This window comes from Rhinolophus ferrumequinum, chromosome 6 (genome assembly GCF_004115265.2).
Source record: "Rhinolophus ferrumequinum isolate MPI-CBG mRhiFer1 chromosome 6, mRhiFer1_v1.p, whole genome shotgun sequence".
NCBI classification, from domain to species: Eukaryota; Metazoa; Chordata; class Mammalia; order Chiroptera; family Rhinolophidae; genus Rhinolophus; species Rhinolophus ferrumequinum.
In genome coordinates, this window is record NC_046289.1 from 4,911,168 (window position 1) to 4,927,451 (window position 16,284).

A 16,284-nucleotide genomic window follows, 5' to 3' on the forward strand; every position below is an offset into this window, starting at 1 on the left:
GATGAGTGCACAAAAACGCCGTTTGCAAGTGTGGCCGGCCTGATCTGCGGGTGTGCGCACGGGCGAGTGTGTGTGTGTGTGTGTGTGTGTGCGCGCGCGCGCAAGCGCCGCGCGCGAGCGTGTGTGTGTGTGTGTGTGTGTGTGTGTGCTTTCTTGTTCTCTTACAGGGTACAATGTTAAAAAGCCACCGCTAGTCGCCCCCAGTGCTCCGACTCTCTGGGTCTTTTTGTCTCTGGTGCAGATTAAACGTCACGTCCGCACTTGAACTTGAATTTTATCCCATTGTACAGAGGCAGCCCCAGCCATAGAGAGACCGAGAGCTCCCAGAGAACCCGGACTCCGCCATCTTCACGTTGCAATCTATAGCTCCCAGTCCGCGCCCGCACCGACCCAGGCGCACTGGGCTAGCCGCCCCTCAGCCCACCTCCCCCCGGGCCCGCGGCGCCAGGGGAGCGCTGGGGAGCGCTCGCGGGGACCCGGCAGCCTCTCCGGCCGGCGCCAGCCTGCCAGGTGAACTGGGAAGGAGCCGCTCCTGGAGTCCCCCCAGAGCCTCGGAAGGGTCAGTCTCCGAGAAAAAAACAGGCAGCCCGCAGAAAACCCAGAAACAACCGAATCCGGGCAGTTTTACATTGCTTTGGGTTTTTTGAGGGGGCGGGGTGAGGGGGGTACGAGACAAGTCCCCAAGTTTTCTTTGCTTTTTTTTTTTTTCTTTTTCTTCTCTTATTTTTTATTTGTTTGCATTTTTCTTTCCCCCACCCCCCTCCTGGTAGAAGTGCGCTTTCCACCTACCAGACCCTGAAAGTGTCAGGAGCCGGTGCAAAATCCGGTTTAAGTTCAAGAAGACATTTGGAAGTCCAGGAGGCCACGCAGTTTGAAGAAGTGCAAAGGATTTTTTGCTTTCAAAAGAATATATATTTTTTAAAGAAACCAGCCAGTCCGCGGCAAGCAACAGCAGATTTTTTTTGCCTCTTTTTCCTATTTTAGATCGAGAGGTTTTTATTTTCTTTTTCTTTTTGCAAAACAAAACAAAAAACAGCATAGAAGAAAGAGCAAAATAAAGAAGAAGAGGAGGAAGAGAGGGCAAGAGAGGAAGGGGGAAAAAAAAGAAAAAAAACCAAAACACCAACCCGGGCAGAGGAGGCACGGCGGCGGCAGCAGCGGCAGCGGCGCGGCGGCGGCGGCGGCGGCGGCGGCGGCGGCGGCGGCGGCGGCTCCGACCCCCACCCCAGGCTCCCCCCATCAGAGCAGCTTTCCGGGCGATGCCAGAATAGATGCCGGGGCAATGTCCCGCCGCAAACAGGGCAACCCGCAGCACTTGTCCCAGAGGGAGCTCATCACCCGTAAGTGTCTGCGGCGTAAGCGCGAGGGGCCGGAGGATGGGGCTCCGGGCGCCCGGGGCTGGGGACACCGAGCCGGGCTCAGCTGGGCCGGGTGCCGGGGCGGCCCGCGGGCTCCAGAGGCAGTGCGTCGGCCCAGAGCCTTGTGGGGGGCGGGGGGCCATAGGAAAGTTTCTTTGCAGCCCCGGGAGTCCGGGCGCTGCGCAGTCAGACGCGCCTCCGGCTCGGGGGCCTGCGGAGCGGGTGCCGGGCGGGAGAGGGGGCGCGCAGGCTGGAGGAGGTGTGTGTGTGCGCGCGGAGCCCGGCTGGACGCTCGCCCCTCCGAGCGGCGTGTGTGGCGGCGGCGGCGCTGGTGGCGGGGTTTGGAGAGGAGGGGGAGGGGGCTGGGGGAGCGGAGGGGGAGGGGGCAGCCGGGAAGTGGGGAAAAGTTGGCGAGCGCGTGGGTCCGTGCTGAAGGCTCGGGCGGAGGAGAGCGGGGTGCGCTGTGGAATGCGGGAGATATGGGGAAACGGGCGGCCGCCGGCTCCGAGTCCCCGGTAGCTGCACCCGGCGGGGCAGAGCGCCGGCCACACCGGTCCTAGGCTTCTGCAGCCGCCTTTCTCTCCCTTCCTCTATTTGCAAAAGAATCCAGCTGCAAGGCCGTTTGCCGGGCTCATGCACCCCCCCGCATTTCCCCACCTCCGCTGTCTCCTGGGATGATCCTGTCTTCTTTCCCCCACTCCAAAAAAGGTGGGGGTTTGGGGGCTGGTGAAAAATACCCGCCACGGGGGAACAAGGGTTGTCAGCCAGGAGTGGGAAGAGAGGGATGTGCTTGTAAAACAGTAGTAAAAAAAAAAAAAAAAAAAAAAAAGAAAGAAAAGAAAAAAAGAAAAAAAAAAGAAAAGGAGAGAGACCTATCAATCTTTTACGCATCCTTCTGTCTCAGTATCTTTCATCTTCTCTATCTAAATAAACAAGGCAGGTCGAAGTGGAAATCCACCGGCTGGGCTGGAATCTTGTGGATTTCAAGCCAGTGGCGGGGCGTGCAGTCAGGCAGCAGGGCAGAGACGCAGCAGCTTCCAGCGCCCCAATTGGGTTTATTTAGAGAAGGGAGAAAGAGAGCGTAAGCAGGCCAGGTACGGGGTGTGCAGGGGAGCTCGCCCCGGGTGCCCGCATAGTTGCACCGGGAAGGTCGGCTCGCAGCTCTCCCTGCCGGGCCGGCGGCTGCTTCGCCGCGCTCGAGCATTTCCCCGCGGTCCTTTCTCTTGCGGTGTCTGGGTCGCCGCTGCTATTTTTTTTATTTTTATTTTATTTTATTTTATCTTATTTTATTTTACTTTATCTTATTTTATTTTATTTTATTGCAATAGAAATAAAGCATCCTCTGGGTGCCATCGAGACCGCGGTGCAGGTTGTGTTCCTGCAATCCTCCCATCACCTAGTCAGGCTGGGGCCGGGCTGCCCGCGCGGAGCTGGAGAGGGCTGCGCACCCGGTCGCCGCAGAGGACTGGCTGCGGGGCAGCCGAGAGCCGAATATTTATGTTATATTTTTAAAAATTTAAATAAATAAATAAATATATAAAAGGGTTCTCCCCTCCCCTGAAAACCCGCCTAGGAGCCATCTGCTCGGAGCAGTTGCTGCTGCCATCTCTCCTTTGTTACAGCAGATACATTAGTAAGAATTTGTGGATTTATTATTATTTTTTGGGAAGGGGAATAGATATTAAGTGGGGTTCACCTTGGGAGAGGGATGCCTTTTTGGAGGGAGGGAAGAGGACTTCTTTTTTATTTTTCACCATTCTAACATGAAAGAGGACTCGCTGGTTGCATTTAAAACAAAATGTTTTGCAACCAGATTTGAGCCTGGTTTGATCAAGGTTCTTCTTTTTGCCAGTTGACATTTGTCCTTTACCAATAATCGCTTATTCCAATCCCATCCCCACCTTTAGATAGTGCAGTGGTGGTTATACTGTCTGTACTTGCAGATGCCTAATTTCTCCAGGAGGCAATGTAGCCTCTGTATAATTGCAAGGGTTGTTTTTTGAGGAGGGGGAGGTTGAGGGTAGGGGTTCGGGGAAGGGGGAGTTATCAGGGGTGCACTGCTAAGCTGGCAGCAGCGAAAGAAGCCAGGGGGAAAGAAGCAGGTAGGTTTGCTTTCCTTTTGCTCTCTCCTCTTCTGGCATTCCTGGGACATCAAGAGAAAGCCCTGACAGGAAGGACTGGTGGCAGCTGGGTGCTGGGGGCACGGGGTGCCTGGTGTGACAGCCTTCCATCCTTCATTTGTTCCATGTCTCTCTCAGCCTTGTTCAGAGCAGTGCTGGGGAAAGAGGATGACACTGGAGCAGTGGCAGGGAGGGGAAAGAGAGAGGCAAAGCAGAAGAGGGGGGCAGGGGACAGGAGACAAGAGGGCAAAGGGTATCCTGCCTGCCTTTCAGGGCACATGGAGCCTAAAGCCTGTGCTGGGGTGTAAGCAGGGAGAGTGGTCCAACCAGTTTCCACACAAGGCTATTCATTATCAAAAAGCAGCTGGCTTCTCTGTCTGTCCCGTGTCACCGGGAGGTGGGAGTGCAGGCAAGGAAAGGCTGCATGGCCTGTGGAAGTGCCCCTCCACGATGATGAAGATGATGATGATGATGATGCAGGGTTGAAGGTGCTTGGAGCCCTGGCCAGCAAAACAGGTGCTGTCACAGCCCCCACCTGGGGTTCACATTTTCGATTTTAAATGTGAGCGAAACCACCTATAACGTGGTGTATCTTCAATTGGGTGGCAGCCCGCTGGCCTCGGGAGCTGTAGCCCCAGGTTCTTTAGGGATGATGCAACCTAGGATAACTGATGGTCTGGGAAACACCAAGAGCACATAAATAGCCTCGATAATCTTGGGTGGAGAAGGGCTCCATAATGAGCTAGTTAAATTTACAGACAGGGCCAGTGAGAAGAGGAGGGACGTATGTATAAAAGAGTGTGGGAGACAGCTGGGGATGAAAACCTGGGCTTCTGGTTTGTTTCAAAATGTTTGACCCAGATGGATGTGGCTTTTAAAACCAGAGGACAGACACAGCTATTAATAAAAACAAACACACAAAAAACACAGTGACAATGGCGAAGAGGGGAGGAAAAGGGACAGTGACTGACCAGGCAGAGGGAAGGGCGGTGAGCCGGCTGTGCAGATAGGGTGAGTGGAGTGGGGTATGAACACCAGTCCATGAAGGAGCTGAGGCTTTCTGAAGGAAGTAAGACGTCTATGGTCAATCACAGCACCCCGATGAAGGTGATCGTTCAACAACCCACCAACAGGTTTCCCTGGAAGATGAGTAATTTGCCTTACGAATTCATGATTTTGCAAAACAACGAGAGACCCAAGATTTGACTCGGAAGTTAGGCTGTGTTAATTCCATGGTTGCCCTTTAAATTAGGTTTTGCTTTAGCTGTATATTTTGAAGGCGGCTGTGCTCACAATTATCTAAATAAACTCCCCAGAGTATAGTATATCTCCAGTTGTTCACATATCTTTCAAAATTGGGCCTCTGATAAATTTCCTAAGGTATGCCCCCCCCCCCCACCTTTGGTAGTTGGTAGGGGGAGTGAGGTTGGTTTCTTCTGCACAGAAGGAAACCCCATATCATTAGAAGTGTGATATAAGTCAGCTGCTCTGATTCCACCGGAGAATAAAATGTGTTCATCAAAGGTGTTATGCCAGGCTGATTTTATTCATTTGTAATTCACACCTGAGAGAAAACAGCCGTGAGCATATTTTAACAATCCCTAATATTTTTAAAGGGTATTCTTTCCCTTCCTGAATATTATGTACAATAGATGCATGTTTCTTTTCTTTTCTTTTCAAGGGGGAAAGGTTGCTATCTGCCTGTGCTCTGGCCTTGGCGATTTTTGTCTGGCCTTCAAAATATTTCGTAACAGAAAACGAGTCATTTCTTAAGTGCTGGAGTGAATGTAGTTCCTTTGGTGAAACTGGCCGTAGGGACATGGAAGGAGCTGAGTGAGGTCAGAGGGTTGGGTGTGGTGCTTTGCTGACCACTGTGCAGGGCCAAGTGGGTCCTCCTGACTGAAGTGAAGGCCAACTTTGGGTGCATTTGACAATAATTAGCATTCTGTCTCAGTGAGATGGAAGCAGGCAAAACAGTTCGTTGATAATAGATATCAGTTTCCGACTGCAGAGCACACCAATTTCTAGCGTGTTATCAGAATCGAGCTCTTGGCACTGTCTTTTCGCTTAGAAGACGGCTTGCACCAGCCTTCTCTTTTTCCTTTTCATCTCCCTTCTCGATCGCTTCGCAATCTCTGTTGCTTGTTGTGATAAAAGACTTTCCAAAATAAACTTTCAGTTGCATTGGCTTCTGGTTGATGGCAAGCTTGCAGCGCCGCGCCGCGCCTGGCTCCACTTGGCAGCTAGGGGGCGCTCGGCGCCCGTGTCATGGCTCGGCGCCTTAGCTACAACGGGCTAGGAATGGCTTTCCGTCGGCAGCCGAGGCCCTTTACGTTGCTGCAAAATGTCTTAAGTGTGAAGTTGTAATATTGATTTTCCTGCAGAGATTCGAGCAGGACAAAATGAGAATATAAGTTTGAGAAATCTATTTCCAAGCTATCGGCATTGATTTACAAGCCCTTACTTGGCAGATGGAGGTATTTTTCTTTTCTTTCTCTCTCTTTTTGAAACCATTAAAACGGTTAGTTTTGAATAGGTGTGTTTCCCCCGATTAGTCTGTGGTCTTGACTTCCTGAAAATTCCTTTAGTCTGCTAAGGCATTTATGATCGGGCAGGGGGTCTGGGAAGAGTGTGCGTCATTTTGTCCCTTTCTGTATTGCACGTTACAGATGCCAGCAACAGCTGAGGTTCGCTGCTTTGGGGAGTCATGTACCTAAAACAGCTTGATGAATGGAAATCCTCTTAGCTCAGATTTTATAACACGTGGATTCTCAATTCCATTTATTAGGTAATGTTCCCACTGTATTAAGGGAAGTAATGTCATTCCCCCACGATATAAAATGCCAACTCAAATAAAGTGTGAAACTTTGGAAGGAGTAAATGCTTGCTAGATCCAGCATTGCTGATACCTTTCACCCAAACAGGGCTGGTAATGGGTGGTTTTCATGAAACAATTTCTCCCTTAAACATGCAATTTAGTGCTGGGGAATATGTGTGCTTTTGATCACGGGATTTCTGCATCTATAATGTCTTCCAAGTTTCAGGAAATCTGGAAACAGCACGGTTAACCCTGAGTCCTGTGTTTGAGTTCAATATATGGGCAGCAGAGGTTACCGTGCGACTCGAAAGAGTGCTTTATTCTAACCTGAAAGAGAAATAAATTAGGTCAGACAAAAGCCTAGTGCTGTCATCAGCTGGAGAAGGAGCCTTTACTCTCTAGTACCGAGGGCCAGCAATTTATCTGATGATTTCTCTACTTCATTTAATGTTTGAATTGAGCCAGTTGTAAGCATATCACGGCAGCGAGCTCATTTGACGACTCAGAGATGAAGTGGCACTGTCACCTCGCTGCCTTGGGCTGGGCAGTGGCCTCTGGCCTACAGAAAACCGTTAAAAACATTAACTTTAGAAATCCCCAGTCCTGTGCCTTGGAACTTGGGGGAGTTTCACAAGCTGTAACAAAACACAGACCACAGATATGACAATGCTTGGGGGAAAATATATATATATATATATATATATATATATATATATATATGGGAGAGGGTAAAGATGGGGTTCTTGACCTTTGGAGACTGTTTCCTGTATCTCCTGTAGCTTAAGGAAGGACTCTCTGGCTGTCTGGTTAGGTCCTACCTTTAGCTGAACCTCTCCAAGGACTTTAGCCTCTAGATTTAATGCTGTGTCACATCTGGGAGGACAAGGGAAAATAAATGCTCTTTGGGGACTGTGCCCTGCATGGCACGATCCAGTTATTGATGCTGGCTGAGCATCTGAAGGTGGCATTAGCTGTAGGGACCCTGACTTAGTTTTGAATGGGGAGCGGGTACAGAGTAACACCGGGAATCAATGTCCGTGTCATCCAGCTGCTCTGAGTATGGCTTTGTCACTTCACAGCATTCTTTATTTACTCATATGACCAGGCCTGGGGGCCTCTGTGTTCTGCGTGTGTCCCCCCACCCCAGGGTCTGCTTTCTGCTCCCACAAATCTTTTTTTTCCCGGGGAGCCGAACGTCATTGAGATCTACTCCGTCAGGTTCTCTTCCCCTCCCCAAGAAAAGCTGTGCGTTGACTGCCTCCTGAGCAGTTTTCCCAAGGTGTGTACAAGAAGTGCCGCGACCAGGCTACTTGGAGACACATGAGAGCAGAGGGACACACTTCTTGCACGAGCCATGGAGGAGGTGGGGGGAACAGCGTCGTTTTCACTGGCAAAAGTGACACCAGATCGAGAGGTTTGATTAATGGTACTACATTCACGGGGACTTCTTGTCCGGCATTTTGACATATGCAAATCTTTTGTGTAGTTGCTGAAATTCAAGAAATTCATTCTTTTTTTTTTTTTTTTTTCCTGAGGCAGCTGATAATCTGTTTGGGTGTTGAATTAGCCAGGCCAAGCTATTTTACTATAATGAAATCCCAGGCCACACAAAATGAAGTAACTTCAAAGTAAAAACAAACAAACAAACAAAACCCCCAAATCCTGTTTTACAGAACTTTTTTATGCCCCCCTTTCACTGAACTGCTGAAATACAAATACATTTGTTAATGTTCTAATGAGTTCTCTACTAAAAGCAACACGCAAACAGGACTCCAGCAAGTTGAATGCCAGTGTTACTGTGATTAACATGTGCTTCAGAAATGGATGTGCTGCTAAGAAAAAAAAACTAAAGAAAACAAAAACGGGGCCACGGTGAACCGCCTACCTTGGAAATGAGATGTTGAAAGCGGAGCGGCTCTGCCGGTACCATTTGCTCCCTGCCTCAGAGAAAGTCCTCCAGCTGAGGGCTTGCAGTCCCGTGTACCGTGTGGAGGGGCCTTCTTCTGAGTAGCACCTTTGAAAAAGCGTAGCATTAAATAAAACAAACCTCTTCATTTGGCTGCAGAGAAAGCTTTTATATCGCATCATTACGGGCCCTGTCATGGCTGGGAAGACTTCAGGCATTTGCAGTTTTGTGGAATCTTCTGGATGTGTTGAGATGGATTTCTGTATGGGGTGGCAAATCTTTTTTTATTTCTATTTTTGAATCGACTGTTTTATTTATCAAATCATAGATCACCCCATTCTTTGGTATCATGGACTCGGCTGTTTAAAAAAGTAACCTTTTAGTCATGGATAGGATCTGTGAATACACCTGAACACCGCCTTCCTTATTCATTTGGTCTTTTTTTCTGCTTTTCAATGTGTGCGACCGGGCCTTCTGAGTTTTTGGGGTTCTGGAGAGGTGTATGCTGCAGGGGGTGGGGAAAGGTTGTACTGAAGTCTATAGAGCAAGGCAGGGTATTTTTCAGGGAGCTGTTTCTGATGAGTGGAAGTGTCCTGAGGCCTGGCTGGGGAGGTGGAGGACCGTGTGTGTACCTGGGGCTTCTCCTCACAACCCCGGACTTCTCCACCTGGTCCTCCGTCTGGGCTGTGTGGCTGAGGTTCTCCCTGTTCCCAAACCTCTTCTTGGATCAGGAAGCCTGACTTCCTGGAATGCAGGCCAGGCCCAGGCCTTCCCCTGAGGGCCCCGTCAGCCAGACCCCTCCTTGGTCATGTTCACGGGCAGGGAAACCCACGAGCCAGACAAGGTTGTGCAGGGGCAGCCCTTCTCTCCTCCGCCGTCTGCCCAGATGTCAGAAAGCTTGACCATTGCACTTTGAGGTGTGCTGCGGTTGGGTGGAGCCGATGGCGCTTTGTGGGGTGGTGGTCTCTGTAGGCCCCGGACCGTGTAGTGATGTGAGGGTGGTAGGGAGGTGGCCTTTGGAGGGTCTCAGGGCGGCGCAGGGCCACCATCTCTGTGACACCTGGAACAGGTAGCCTCCTCAGACCTCTGTGCAAGAGTGCAGGTGGTCAGGGGAGAGAGTGCATCTGTATGGTGTGTCCTGCTTTGGACTCTCCTAGGGAGCAACAGCTCCCAGCCTTGTTGGCTACAGAAATTTGGAGGGCAGATGGCTGGGACCCGGATTGTGGCCCCCACCCACCGATGTGTCCTAGCCCTTTGTGGCCCTCGGAGCACAGTCCTCCAAATGCATCCCTGGCTGGGTGACGGTCCCCTCTTATCTCCGTCCCCTCTGCCAGGCACTTTATTATCCCCTCTGTTCGGAGAACTTCATAAAGCCTCTTGTGCCTTTAAACATCATCTAGTCATAGATTATTGTCTCCACCAAGAATTGATTCCTTCCCTCTCCTACCCACCCCTCTCCCCCCGTCCCCATGGTTGTTATTTTCTCTTGGATCCAATAAATTAAAAATTGATGGCAGCTCAGAAAGTGTTGTGCTCTGTCGAGTGTGCACGTTGGTGGTATTTCGATGTCGCCCGGAGTCCCAGCCCCTCCCTGAATGTTCTCGGGGAGGAGAAGGAAGAGAGCCCTTCGCAGATATTGGTAAGGATGGCAAGGGCTCCGTCTTCGTAGGAAGCAGGTGTAAAGTCTCCAGTTGGATGCAAAGCTCGGGCGGATGGATGCTGAACAGTTCTTGTAAACATGTGTACACATCATGATGGCATCTGTGACGTTGGTGGCACACAAATCTAAGAGCCTGGCAACCCTCCCCCCACATCTTTCCCTCCCCACCTATCATTGAACCAATAATTCTATGTATGTTTCTCCCAGACTGTGGCTCAGCAATGGAGGCTAGAGATTTAGATTTGGATCAGCGCAGGGTTGGGGCCCATGGCCTGTGTGCTATGTGTGGCAGTAACCCACGTGCACTGCACTCTGGGGACAGCGGCCGGCTGGCCTGTTGGCTGCAATTCCCGGAAGGGCAGGCGAAGAGACAGTTGGATCAGGGTGGGTGGGGCCTTGAGGGCCCTGCCTGTGGGGGAATCACTGGCCAGGTAAGGCCGGCTGAGCCTGTGCAGTGCTGGGGGCCTGTGGGCTGCTTGGCTGGGCCTGTGTCATCCGTGTCCTTCCATTTCTGTCTTCTGTCCCAAATTCCTTTCCAGCCGATCCGAGCGAGGCACGAGTGAGGCACGGGAGAGTTTGTCTTAGGATCAAGTGCCTCCCTGTGCAGTTAGCAACAATGTCCGTTATTATTTGTGAATCCTGATTTCATTGCTTCTAAATGCCTTCACCAGCTGGGAGGAGGCCCAGCCTTGTAAATAAAATGTGGTTTTGTTGTAAAAGAAAATTAACTGTGTGTGTGTCCGTGTGCTTTAGGATTTCCCATTTCAGAGCCCGCCCCAGTCTGATGTCTGACATTGGGACAAGTGGCCTGCTGCATCCATTCGTGTTTCCTCGTAATAAGTCCCAACATGTTAGCAATCCCGCCCTTTATTCGGCGCATAATAGCCAGAGCAGCAGTATTGTCCAGGACTGCCTGACACTTGGGGAGTATTTCACGAAAGCAGACGTCATCTCAGAGGCGAAAGCTCATCTTGCCTTCTTTTTGTAAGGCCTGAGTTTGCTGGACAAGGCAGCTCTGAAAGGCTGGTTTGCAGGGGCCAGGAATTTGAAAGGCTGTTTTTGTTTGCATGTATCTTTTTTCTGGTGCTTTCTCGTCTCTGGGTGGCACTTTGGACCACTCTGCCTGCCACAGCAGAGGCCTGGGTCTCCGAGCCTGTGTGGGGCCGTGTGGTTCCAGTGCCCGCGGGACAGAGAAAGGAGGGTTCTGGGAGGGCCAGACGTGCCCACACTTTGCCCCTCTCGGAGCTTGGCTACGTGGCTCTTTCTCCTTTTATTTCTTCCATTATCGATGCAGTTCTAAGAAGGGACACACACACACACACACACAGACACACACGCGCACCCCACACACCCAGCGTGGTATCCGCCTGCCAGCGGAAATGAAACCACAGCCTGACTTTGGGGGGTGTCTCCGAAGGCCGTGAGCGTGAGCTTTTAAGGCTCAGCAGGCTCTCTTGGTCTGCCCACTCTGACCCCAAAGTTTGACAGTTTGGGGGTTCGGGGTGCCTCTGCTACCTGAACGTTGAGGGTGACATTGTTCCCTTCCTGGGAAGTGTCTCCTGCAGCAGGGCCCCACACACCAGGGGAAGGGAGAGGAAACCCCGTTCTTGGAGCTGAGTGAATGCCCTCTGTCACCTTGAGTTTTACTTTCAACACTGGCAGTGGGAGGGGAAGGAGATATTTTGGTTGATGTTTCTTTGCCTCCTGGCATCCCTTGGAGACAGTGAGCTGGATCCTGGGTCTGGGAGGTGGAGATCCGAGTTCAGAGTTGCCTGCAGGACCCCAGCAGGGCCGGGCTGCCCAGGCTGGTTGGCTGCAGCTGCAAGGGGACTGGAGGCTGAAATCTGAACTACAGCACAGGGAACGGCTTGGGGTACTTTCAAACTTAATTATTGGGGCTCGCAGGGCTGGCAGCATGAGGAAAGTGAAAAGGCAGGGACTGCCGCATGAAGGAAGGATCACTAGATGTTACAAAAAAAAAAAAAAAAAAGAGAAAGGGATATAGTGTGGGTGACGCAGAATCCTCAGCAAAAGGTGGAAGGGACAGGGAGGCATGCTTGCACACAGGCCTACACGACCTGTGCTGATTTTACAATTAGTCTGCGTTCTTTTGAATAAGAAAATGATTTGGAAATTAGGTAGCTCAAAACCTCTTAGCAAAGAGGAGATATTCCTACAACTCCTGCCCAGGAAAGCGATGGACGTGGCTGAAAAAGTGAATGGAAAGCAAAGCAACACAAAACAAAACAAAAAAAGGAAACCAAAGATGAAATTAAACAACAGAAGACACCTCCCCAACTTCTGAAAGGACGATCAAGTTGGGAATGTGGATGGAAAAGCTGTTGTCGTCATTCGTTTTTATCAGATGCCGTGTTTGTCAGCCGTGTGCCAGCCCTGCTCACCACGGTACCAGGTACCGTCACCCTTCCTACCACAGCCCTTGCCTCTGTTTCCTTTGAATTCTCAATTTCATTTTGTCCTTTTTTGCTTTTTAGCTCATTTCCTTTGTACCCCTTTCTCTCTCTCTCTTTTTTTTTTAACAAAACAATATTTTGACATCCTCCTCCCATTTATTAGATTACCTTCTCTAGAAATGGCGCACAATACATCCTTATATTTCTAAAGAACTGTTTTCACAGCCCTCTCCTTTGGCTCTGAAATTATGTATATGTAATTGGTAATTAAAGGTGCGAGCTTTTCAATATAAACAGTATTGCTCAATGTTAGATCATTAAAGGGAAAAGAGGCAGCGAATAATTACCTTTTACATTCTGACAAACCGTTCACAGGAATCCAGTTCCCTCCTAGAACCACTGTTTGGCGTGAGGGTTGTGATTACATTTTAACCATAGCAAAGCATCTTTTCATAAAATAAATTGGTAAATTAATTATGTAGCATTGTCTTCCAACTCCTTTTTAAGTAAACTCCGACTTCTTTTTAAAGTGTAATTAATGGTTTCTGGGGCTGGCTTTGTGAAAACGTTTTCTCGTACCTTATAGGTGCTTGTTGTCAGAGGGATGCAGACCACAGATTGAGGATTTCCTCATCAGCAGGGTGTTTTTGTGTGGCCACATTTCTAACGCGTGTCTACATTTAATGCATCGAGAAGACTCTGCCTGCTTTTCTAGACCCACAGGCAGGATCTCAAATGGTAGTTTCCCATCCCAGCAATACCTACTCTTGGACCTATATATGCATAGTGCATACGTGTCCTATGTGGTATAGCTTGAGTCCGTTCTAGATTGAGTCCTACACATGGACTCTCACAGGCGCTGAAGAAGCCTGTTCAGAAACTACAGAACAGTGATTTATGTGTAGGATGAAAGATGCCATAGAGTTTTTTCCTTAAATTATCTGTTCTTTGGCTCTGGCCGGTCAATAACCTCACTGCCACGGAATGTGTTTTTCTCCCTTCCATCCCTTCCCTCTGTTTTCTGTGGTTTTCATGATCCTTTCCTAAATATCACAGAACTTAAAATTTGCCTGCCTCCTTGGGTTTCAGACCCCTGAAGACCCCAGCACTCACGCCATCTGCCCGAGTACTGACATTTGCTTTCAAAAAATTCCCACCCGAATTTGTTCAGACCCCCAGGGCAGATGCAACCTCATGTCCGCTTCCCTTATTTATGACACTTTTTTTCAGCTGACAGGCTTCCACTTTTCTCCTGAGGGCTTTGCTGCTTTTTGAGGCATTCATTAGCTTCAAAATATTTGGGTCCTACGCTCCTTTAAAAAAAAAAAGTAAGTATGTCGGCTGCTAAAGAAATATGAAAATGTACATCCCATTGAAAGGGTGGTTTGTCATCTGCCAAGAAATGCTTTTGCAGCCTGAAGAATTTTTTTTCCTTCTCTTTTTCTGGGCGTGAGAATAAAACCAACCAACAAAAAAGGACAGTGGGGACTTGATGAGTGCTGGGACATCTACAAAACAGTGGAAGTCTGACCAGGTGCTGGAGGTTTGACAGGAAAGCCAGCTCCCCCTTTCCGCCAGCAGACTCGGCGTTGCTTTTCCTTTCGGTATTTCTTTTGGAACCAACGCTCACGGGTTGCTTTCTGAGCGTGTGGGCTTCTTTCTTTCGTAAGGCCTGGCCCTGTGATGGCTGTCTGGGTTTCTGTTTTCTTGTCTGGTATGCAGCCAGGTCTCAGGTAGAGGAATGCAAGTCAGACTTGCATGAATGGGGAAAGCATGAATGAAAGGTGGAGGGGAGAGGGTGCAGCGGATCCAGCCCCAGCAGGGTGAGACGCCCCGCTCGTGGTTGTCAGCCTTGCCCGCCCATTAGGATCTCCTGGGAGTCTGAAAAAACAACAACCTCATGTTTGGGTCCCAGTGTCATTGGTCTGGGGTGCTGCCTGGGCATGGGAGATTTTCTGAGTCCCCCAGGTGATTCTCAGATGCTGCAAAGTTTGAGAGACACGTCTGTAGCTGATACGTCTGGGACGGCTGAGTCTCTCGTGAAACCAGGATGTGTGTCTGTGCTTGTGGGCACGTATGTGTTCCTATGCTATGTTGGGGAGGGGGATTGGCAGAGAATGAACTAGAAAGTAGTAAGGTCACCACTACCACTACTAAAGTCGCAACCTCAAGGAGCCATGACATTGCTCCATCTGTCACCCGTGGGCTGGTGAAGCCCCTGCCTCCAGGAGTCATGGGGAGGACTTGGTGAACTCTGGCGTCCCGCAGCGGAGGGGGCCTGGCTGCCTCTAGGTGGGGGTGGGTTGGAGTGAACGATGGGTGCCTGTGATTGCCTAAGCCCATCTCTATCTTTTCTGCCCCCCCTTTCTCCTTTCTCTCTCCAGCAGAGGCTGACCATGTGGAGGCTGCCATCCTTGAAGAAGACGAGGGTCTGGAGATAGAGGAGCCCAGCGGCCTGGGGCTGTTAGTGGGTGGCCCCGACCCTGACCTGCTCACCTGTGGACAGTGTCAGATGAACTTCCCCCTGGGGGATATCCTGGTTTTTATAGAGCACAAGAAGAAGCAGTGTGGTGGCAGCCTGGGTGCCTGTTATGACAAAGGCCTGGACAAGGGCAGCCCGCCGCCCTCCTCACGCTCTGAGCTCAGGAAAGTGTCCGAGCCGGTGGAGATTGGGATCCAGGTCACCCCCGACGAAGATGACCACCTGCTCTCGCCCACGAAAGGCATTTGCCCCAAGCAGGAGAACATTGCAGGTATGGAACGTGGCACTCGCCTGGCCGCTGACGAAGCCACCCCCCGGGTCTCATGCCCGCCTTCACCCCTCGCTGTGTCGGGGGGCTCGCCCTCAATCTGAGGGTGTTGGTGCTGGGATGGCCCAGGAGCTATCAGGACAGCCTCTGGGCCACCAGCGGGGCTCGTCCTTTCCGAGGGTCCACCGTCCAGGTGACCCTCAGTAGGAGACAGGCCCGGGGCTCAGGGCGGCCCCAATGGCCCGTGGTGGCTTTGCTTTTGGCAACGGGACGCTGTTGGGGGCTGAATGCACAGGTGGCCGGGAGCACTGATGGGAATTTGGAAGTCTGGTTGACCCTCACTCTGCTGGGGTTCATGGCTTAGTCTCTGGTTTTGGAGCCAGAGAATCTTGGGTTGGAATCTGTGAAATCCACAACTCGGACGGATCCGTTTCCCAGTCTGTGAAATGGTGTCAGTGAAGCCTCTTTCACTGGGGTTGTGAGCTAATGGGGCTGCATGTGGGCGGCTCCTGGACGGCCCTTATGAATGGGAGTGCTCATTTTCTCTCCCTCTTCTCTCTGGCCTCAGCTTCCTACCTGTGAAAAGAGGGGTTAGGCCCCCTGATCTCAGAGGCCCCTTCTGACACTGCCGATCCTCAGGGGTGGGCACTTGCTAGAGTACTGTGCCCCTTGGGGGATGTTGGACATGCCCTCTGGCGTGTCCACTTGGCCGGCCATGTGGATGGCTGGTTCTTATCACCTGAAGAACAGGTCTGGGGCTTGTGCCTTCCAGCCAGGTGTGCTCACCACAGGGCTGTGGCCTGCCAGAGTCTCCTCCAGGGAGCACAGGCTCTGTGTGAACCAGAGTATTTGAATCTGGATCAGTCTTCTGAGCCCAGGAAGCCGGAGGGAGAATGGGAGTGCCCTGGTTGGGCTAGAAGTGGCAGCCTGTCCTGCAGCAAGTTGCATCAGAGTGCATGCAGATGAGTGTTTGAATCCTGATGGTTGACTTTGGACAAGATGCTACGCAGGTCTGAGCCTCAGTTTCCTCATCTGTAAACAGGGAGTGCTAATACTGGCAGGCTTGGTGCTGGGATTAAATGAGCAGGGCTCCATAAATGCTTTAGAACTGTCCTCTGGGAGGTCAGTTCTGCAGTGTGCAAGTAGGTGGCCAGCTGGGAAAACGTGTGGATTCGTCTCTACTGTTTTTCAGTCAAGGAAGCTAGCAGGGATGCTGGAGGGGCTGAGGCTGGGTGTTCCTCGGAGGGTGAGCCTAGTG

The 16,284-nt window shown here is 50.9% G+C and overlaps 1 protein-coding gene across 4 annotated transcripts in view; it reads left to right on the forward strand.

Annotated features, from left to right (window-relative positions):
• The first annotated feature begins 269 nt into the window (after positions 1-269).
• The window catches only part of BCL11B (BCL11 transcription factor B), a 94,543-nt gene continuing 78,528 nt past the window's right edge, over positions 270-16,284 (forward strand). For 2 of the 4 annotated variants that reach the window (XM_033109387.1, XM_033109389.1), the window contains exons 1-2: positions 270-1,340; positions 14,661-15,029. In XM_033109387.1, coding sequence (XP_032965278.1) covers positions 1,283-1,340; positions 14,661-15,029 — 427 coding nt within the window. In that variant the 5' untranslated portion in view covers positions 270-1,282. The remainder of the gene's footprint in view (positions 1,341-14,660; positions 15,030-16,284) is intronic. The other 2 variants (XM_033109388.1, XM_033109391.1) reach the window with 1 other exon arrangement.